Consider the following 8,604-nt stretch of genomic DNA (forward strand, 5'->3'; position numbering starts at 1 on the left):
ATTATAAAATAATTTATAAACAAATATCCTACCAAACCCATCAATAAATCAAAATTTATCATGAATTAGGCTATGCTTTACATTCTTGTCAGTTTTTTCATGTTGGAAGGGGAGGAAATAAGTTAGCTCATGAATTAGCTAGAAGAGCAGTTTTATCTGCAGATACTGATGTATGGGTAGAAGATCTACCTGATGATTTGGACGCTGTGTTCCGATCTGATTTTTATTAATAAAATTTCCTTACTGTTTTCTCAAAAAAAAAAAAAATCAAAATTTATATTTTTCTTTTTGGAAAAGGCCCACTTAGGTATAAGATTCTTATTTTCTCTTCTTTTCTTCTTTCTGGGCAGGTCCATTTGGGCTTGATCTCTTTGCTTCAGACCAGGGCCATTTGGATTTGCTCTCTTTTTGTTCGGGTCAGGTCCGGAGTTAAACACAATTGGGCATTCTTTTTCTTCTTCTGTTTTTTTTTTTTTTTTTATTCCCTTTTCCTAACCGGGTCGACCCGGCTTAGTGTTTCAAAATTTCAGTTTGTTCTCTCTCCTTTTGGTTTGTTTCTCCTTCATTTCTCTTCTTACCCGCGACTTCTATAACAGAAAATTTGATATTTTCTTGTGTTCTCTTTGATTTTGAACGGAACGTAATTGGTTTTGTTAAGATTGTTTAGAGTTTAGATTTAGGATTTTGAGAGTTTCCATACTTGAATCTGTCAATGGGGTGGGCACAAGTTCATGAACTACCAAGTGTTTGAAAATTTTCTTTTATGAGGGAAATTTCACATGGGTTTGTGTTTAAGTACAAAGTATGTGAGTGGGTCTCTTGAAATTTTACTTGTCTTGCCATTTCTTCTTCTTCTTCTTTTTTTAAATAGAAATTCTACTCTAACGTAATCTAAGTGTATGTGTGTATGAAGTTCTCTCTCTCCTAAATACTTGAACTTCAGTTCTTGCCTCATCTTGAAGTTTTATTTAGTTTGACTTGTTAGCAAAAAAAAAAAAAAAAAAAAAAAAAAACTATTTTGACACATCAAAAACTTACTTTATCTATTTTAACACACCATTTTATAATATACTCTACATTGCATCTTTTATTTTTTACCACTTTATTATATAAATACTCTTTCTTAATTCTTTTTTAATTATTTCTTTTTGCTTTCTCAAGACCAACAATCATTAAAGATTACCAAAAAAAGAGAAATTATGAGCATCTAACATAAGAAAGAGAAAAAAAGTAGGAATAAAATGTAGTCAAAATATTTATAGCATACTTGTCCGTGCACTTCTATTATTTAGGATTCTATTGTAGCAAATGTCAAATAAATTTGGTATTTGACATATCATATGAAGGTGATTTTTTGTGTTTAATATGCTAAATGCTAAATTTTAACATTTAGCACACATGATGCTAGTGCTTTTTTTAGAGAAAAAAAATCATTTGGTTTATAGGTTGCTTTGATCAAGAGGATTTTGTTTTATTATTTTTCAATTTTGTTTGCTTGATGTCTTTTACTGTCTTGGTGAGTGGTGTCAATGAAATAAATTCATGATTTTGAAAACTTTGAAGTAACTTTTTGAACTTAGAGAAAAAAAATCTTGAGAGTGCAAGACCCATTCTTAGACCCTAGGAGTACTAAAGTTCCTTCTTTGAAGTCACGGGTGATTATTGGTCCACGTTTTTCTTGGGTTCTGCCTTGAGTGTGAATGAAATGAACGTGGATTTGGAATTTTCTTTTGATGATTAGCATCAAGGTGAATGTATGTTGATGGTTTAGATTATTGCATTCTAAAGTGTTCCAAATTTTAACAAAATGGTTTCAAGAATTTTCTGATAAAAATGGATTTTTTGAATTTTCTGAGAACAGTGTCGTTTTTTAAAGATAAAAATTACTCTGATAATTGAGTATCTTTACATATTTACACACCAAACATAAGATTCGGCGTAAGAATCTTAAAAAGTATCTCGATGTTGGATTAATTTGTCACAAATATGATCCCCTATCACTTAAACCTAAAATTTGGATATATTAATCTATACAAAAATTCTCCATAGTCAATCTGTAATGACTCCTAGAGACACCCATGATGGAACCACCCTCATCAGATGGCACCACAATTTATTTCTCTATATTTTTGGGAGCTCCAACTCCCAGAGCAATTGACAGAAAAAAAATAACCAACCCATCCTCAGAGCTGCAATGCTAAATCTGGCTGCTGAGGTGAACCAATCTGGACACTAGAACTAGGTGAACCCGTTTGCCGAAATCTTACATTTAGATCAGGAGGAAACGGAAAAGAATCATGCTTATGGTGCATTGACAATCTCTGCCAAGATGCTTGCCCATCAGGCACTTGTGATGTTCCATGCGACTTGAGGCCAGAGCCCAGGCCTAATAGATTTCCAGAGTCTGTTCTCGTAATTTCAGAGAACCTGGCTTCATTCAATTCAATATCATTTTGGGTCACTTGGTACATGGTAGTCTTGCCACTTGAATTTATGCCAGGCATTTGAGAACGCACTGAAGTATAATCAGAATCAGATGTTCCGGTTAATGAGGCAAGTCTAACCATCCTAATTTGCGAAGAAAAATCAGACCCAAAACCATCATTTAAGCCATTGATATCAGTGGTAATTATGGGTTTCTGCTGAACCCGAAAAGGAGGCACGGATTTTAGCCCACCAACACTGCTGTTCAGTGAAATCAACTCACAATGGGAATCTATGTCTGTACTTTCAAAGTCTTCTTGACCTTGCGACAAGAATCCATTTGCAACAACAGTGTTTAAGCTGGATGTGCGGTGATGTAATGCCTTGCTTGTATCATTATCTGGTATTAAGCCATCTGAAAATTTCTCCTCATTAAATAAAGACTGCTGCTGCTTTGGTGCCTCATTTTCTCCTACCCATCCAGGACCAAACTTGAGTCCAGTGGGCAAAACCCTTTCAATTTTCTGAGAAGCAATCTTCCACACTACAGGCCCAAGACCTGCAGCAAATCGAGTTAGGCTTCTTGCATAACCATGCTCCAAGTGTAGACCTACCTGATTTAGACATTTACATTAGAAAAAATTGTTACAAACAGACAATAATATAAAGCAGGTCCACAAACAACAATCACACATTAAATTGAGACAAGTAAACGTCATTCTTCTTCTTATTGTTTTTTTTTTGGGGGGTACAAGTGGCAATCAGACCATCTTCGCAATATACAAAACCAAAAACTTGCCAACTTCATGCTCTTTTCAGCAATCAAATTTCGCTATAGCATTCAGAAAAAGACATTTGTACATATTACAAATCTTCGTTTCTAAATCCTTTCACTTCTTTCTAATAAAAGCATCACCCCCCCCCCCCCCCTTTTTCTCCAGCAGCAAGGACAAGAAAAATAAAGAAAGAAAAAACAACAAACCCTTGTACATACCGCCATCAGTTGCTTCAATTCTCCTTCGAGGGTGGCCAAGACAGATGGCCCATGCCCAGAATCCAAGGAATGCTGATAGGTGTCACGCCTATTCTCATCTACTGCAAATTGCTTCTTCCCGTACTTCAATACACTTTTCAAAACAGAAGCTGCAATCCAAGAGAAAATTAGCTTGGCAATTGACAGAAAAGCTAGAATTTTGAAACATTAGAGAAGTATAGATGGTGTATCGTGTATATTTATAAAGCAATAAAAACCAATTCAAAGCTTACCTGGAAATTCATTCTCCCATTCAGACCACCAACTAGTGCCTGTTTCACTGTTCAAAGACCCATGGGAGGCCCTGACAAATGCATCAACAGGAGGGGACTTGTATGAAGTCAACCCTTTTCTTAAATTGTAAGTATTGGAACTCCCTGCATTACCTCCTGATGCAAGAGTTGCATCTAGGGAAGGCTCTGGACAAACAAGCTCATAGGGAGATCCGCCAAGGGACTTCTTCAGGTTCTTGCCTGGAGGCCTGCCTCTCCGAACAACTTTGGGTTGTGGCTCATTATCATCACTCTCTTGCCTCAAATTTTCGAAGTCCTTTTTTGCCAACTCTTGCATAGATCGTGCCTAAGAAAACAGTAAACTTTTAATAATGCAATAAAGAGAAGCCCAAACCAACCAGAAATGAGAATACAAGTACAGACATGGCCAAACCTGTCTAAAAAATACAGTATCTGGAGCATTGTACTGCATTGCATTTGTACAAATTAGGAGCACGTCTTTCTGCACAAATTAAATAGTACAGAATTTCAGATTCTGCTGAGTTGACGAAGAAAACAAGTCTTCACTATAACCAAGAGTAAAGGAAACTAACTTCCTGTTGTACAGGATTAAGGTACAAGGACATTTCATTACATTTTTAATGTCTGGAATCAAAAAACAGCAAAATACCATGTTGTCGATGCACTTTTGTTCACCGATACCAGACAAAAGCCATTTTATAATCATAGTTTTGCACTAGAAAATACCACACAAAAACCACTAGCTACAACAGTATAAGCCAGTTATCGGAGTTGTTGGACTATATGATCCATGATGTACAAGAACATTCAATTAAGACAGCCTGTGCAATCCCTGGAGCCCGGACCATTTCATATATTAATCAGGTTTCACTTTATATTTTTCCAGTAGTTAGTGTAAGGCCATACAGCAAGTTCTAATGAAATAACAAATGTGGATTATCCTTAAGTTTCCTAGTTACAGATTCCTTTTGCCGTCTTTGCAGACTAAAGTTGAATCGAATTAGTTCCTCCTTGTTTTTCCAGTTGTCAATCATACAACAAAATATACAATAATTTGTTCCAAATAATGATTCTTAAAGACACTGAAATTAGCACATAATATTTGTTACAGTGCATTGAAAACTACTACTAGAGAAATTTACAGGATCAATCAACACCTAAAGGCCAAAAGAACACAACTGAAAAACTAATCTAGAGAAAAACAAGATGAAGTATATTTGCAGTATTCCAATAATAATCAATGTCAAAATGACCTAGAAAACATGATATGTTGGCAAAGAATTAATTGACTGTTAAAGATCATTCAACCAAACTTATCAACTATGCTGCAGGAAATCCCAGATCAAACACTACAAATACAGTAGGTGGTCCACATAAACCATCCAACTACACATCACAAACTCTTCAATGCTTTTTGTCCCATTTCACTATTGGCAGCAGAGTATATTGCCATATCACATTCCCAGAGAAAACAGACAAATCCACATTGACAGATTTAATGTTTTTTTTTTTAATCTCAATACATAACTTCTTAGCATTGGTAAGTCTAAGTCTTGGTCTCAACAATTCGCATGTACATTTACCCTAGGGAGCTTTATGACGCAAACTAATATAACTTTTAATCATTACACCCAAGAGTAGTTCTTTGATGGGACAACTACAATCAACGGATCAATAAGTTGATTCTTTCTTCCACCTCCTTAGCCTGTTTATTTGCTACTCCTTTCCATTGCTTCTAAGATAATACAGTACAAAAGCAACCTTACCCTGTTTATTTGCTACTCCTTTGCCACTGCTTCTAAGATAATACAGTACAAAAGCAACACTTTCAAGACTCATGATAGGAAGCCCTGTTCTTGAAGTAATCATGTGTTTGACAATTCTTTCATGCTAGAAAATCCAAACTAGTCTTTATCCAATAAATAAATAAATTTTCAAGTGAGCTGAATGCATGAAATTGAAGGTCATAATAGAGGATATTTTTGATAACTCAATGGTTGGGGGAGGGCGATTTGGACTTTGGATGTCTCAACTAGAAACACCAAGTGCCAGTTGAGCTACATCCTACAAGGCTCTTGGCATGTCATGAAGAAGGATACTATTATAACAAGGCATAGTCACAAGAAAAATTTTTTTTTTTTTGGGTTTTGTTAATTCATGACTTGATAAACAAACTGAGGAGCGAAGGCATGCAAGCCCATGTGTTCAGTGGACACACACAGGCAAGAACATAAAATAACTAAAAGAAAATCTATGACCTATATAATAATCAAAACTGAATTATAAATCAGAGATTAATTTTTATGCAACTCTGATAAAATGTCACCCAAAACCAAAAACAAAAAGAGTGAAGGTCACTAGTTCAAAATTTTAAAAATCTCCCCCTTCACCTCCCCTTGGCACCAAAACTTACTTATCTGAAAAATAAACAACTTACACATGCGCACACATATTTGTGTGTGTGTTTGCAGAAAATGCTTTTCTAAAACCAACCTCAAACTGTTCCAAGTTGGCATAAGCTCCACCATCTAGTTTCTTCCTCACGGTTCCAAAATCCATTGGGTTTTCAATGATGTCATGGTAATCAGGAAGCTGTGAGGAAACAAATTTACAACAAATCAACAAAAGGGTATTCAACTATCACACACAACTCCAAAAATTACCCAATAAAAATGCATCACCTCTTCAGGATCCACAGGCTCCGAGAATACTCCATGAGTGTCCTTTCTACAACACAGTTAAAACAAACCCAGTTAGAAACTTAAACCAAAAAAATTCAAAGCCCAAAAAACATAGAAGCTAAAGTAAATAAATAAAAAATAAATAAAAACACACACTTTTGAAGCCTGTCAAGGATGAACACCAACAACTTTTTGTCTGGCAAAGGTGTCGTGGGACCAGACTCCACCTGCGAACCTGTCCATATAAAAAAATGTGACCATTATTATTAAATTTACTCTTCACTATTTGTAACAAAAGACAAAAGAAAATTTAAAGAAAAATCAATCACTACAAAAAAAATTCCACACAATGCCTTTTTAGCAAAGAACTAAGATTGATTGACAGTTCGATACCATGAATGGTGTCTGTCGCTTTCCAAACCTTTTCATCCTGCAAAAACCAATCCCAATATCAATGGTGGAAAATACCCACAAAAAGAAAATTAAACCCAAAAGAAAAAAAATCATTGCATAAAATTGATAAATACTTTCTGTCATTATTACAAAAAAAAAAAAAAAAATTAATAATAATAATTGAATGGAAAGTTCAAAGTTACATAAAAAAGTTAACAAGTAGCAGAGAAAGTACAGGTGTGGAAAAAAAAAACTGGAAAATAATTAGAGAAAAGACAAATTCAAGCTTCTTCTTCTTCTTCTTTTTTTTTTTTTTTCCAGACATGTGTAGTGTTTGTTTGTCTTTGTGTATTAATATTAATACAGACAATATATAAGAATATAAAATTAAATTAGGAAATAAAATTGAAAAAAAAAAAAAAGAAAGAAAAAAAAAAGTGAAAGGGCACCCAGATTTCAATAAAAATTAAAGAATAATAGTACTAAATAAATTTAGACCGAGTCAAACTCAAAAACTCATCTATCCACTCACCGATTCAACGAGCCCACCAACCCACCAAAAAAGATAAATCTACGAATTTGCGCGCGGAATCCAAAAACAACAAACGGTAACAGAAACAAACAAACACTTGCTTTTTTTTTTTAAACGTTTTTTGTTTTTTGTTTTTTGAGGTTTGAAACAAATAATAAAAATTGAAAATTGATTTATTAATATGCAAAATTGATCAATCACCATTGGATCAGATCCGAGATTGACGGCGGTGATCTTGCGGCGTTTGATGTCGGCCTCGAGATTGTCGTCGAAATTCGAATTCGGGGGGAGATCAGAGCCGTAAGGGTTCAAGGTAAAGGACAAGGAGTTCGGCAACAATGTCGGGTATTGAGGATGAGAATCGAGGCCGTGAAGGAGCTTGAGCTTCTTTTCTTTGCGCTCGTCGTCGTCGTCGTCTCCGCCGCCGTCGTTATCATCTTCGCCGGAAACAGAGTCAGAGTTAGGGTTCCGGCGAGAGGCGCGACGGCTAGGGTTAGAGCTTAAATTGAAGGAATTAGGGTTTCGTTGTTGTTGTTGTTTGAGAGAGCGCTTTTGGAGATCTAAGAGAGAAGGGCGACCCTTCTTCTTCTTCTTCGCCTGATTGTTCTGTTGTTGCTGTTGCATCGTCATGGTTGTTCCTGATGATACTTCGCCCATTTTCGTTGCTCTTCTTTTCTTTCTTTTTCTTTTTTTTTTTTGCTCTTTGCTTTTTCTTTTTCTTTATCCCCAAACAGACCGTTCAAATATTTTTTATTATTTTTTCGGTTAAAAAATAAATAAAATAAAAAAGCTATATAAGGTGTGTTTGGGGATATTGGGAATTGGGGGATTGGGAGAGCCGGCATGTGTGAATTACGCGACGCGGTGTGAAGGTCATGTGATATGAACGCTTTGGCACGTGTCGGGTTTGAATAATTTTTATGCTCTTCACACAGGCGTATCAAATTTGGGGTGAATCATATGCTATTTAACTGATCGATTTATAATTTTATATTTAAGCATAATTTTATTCTTTACCATCTTGAAATTTAAATGTTTAATTAATAATATAGCCATTGATTTTTTTTTTTAATTTTTAGAAATTTTATAAATATGGAAGATATTAAAAGAAAATGTAATCTGTTCATTTGTTAAATTCACATCTAATAAATATATATTAAGCGAAACTATATATTTGTACTTATATTTTTACTACTTTTTTTTTTTTTTATCAAAGTTTATTACAACACTCCTCTACCTTTGGATTGTATAAATATAGCTGTGTTGAAAAAATGTATACTCTCTTTT

The 8,604-nt window shown here is 34.8% G+C and overlaps 1 protein-coding gene across 1 annotated transcript; it reads right to left on the reverse strand.

The window, feature by feature from the left end:
• Positions 1–1,939: 1,939 nt before the first annotated feature.
• LOC126712577 (uncharacterized) lies at positions 1,940–8,079 on the reverse strand. The gene is made up of 9 exons (XM_050411950.1): positions 7,519–8,079; positions 6,786–6,822; positions 6,549–6,627; positions 6,393–6,438; positions 6,205–6,303; positions 4,124–4,192; positions 3,691–4,036; positions 3,419–3,567; positions 1,940–3,038 (listed from the first exon to the last, which is right to left on the reverse strand). The coding sequence occupies exons 1-9, from the start codon at positions 7,972–7,974 to the stop codon at positions 2,184–2,186; spliced, it is 2,136 nt and encodes a 711-aa protein (XP_050267907.1). The 5' UTR covers positions 7,975–8,079; the 3' UTR covers positions 1,940–2,183.
• Between the last annotated feature and the right edge of the window lie 525 nt (positions 8,080–8,604).

Source organism: Quercus robur, chromosome 2, assembly GCF_932294415.1.
Source record: "Quercus robur chromosome 2, dhQueRobu3.1, whole genome shotgun sequence".
Classification (NCBI taxonomy): domain Eukaryota; kingdom Viridiplantae; phylum Streptophyta; class Magnoliopsida; order Fagales; family Fagaceae; genus Quercus; species Quercus robur.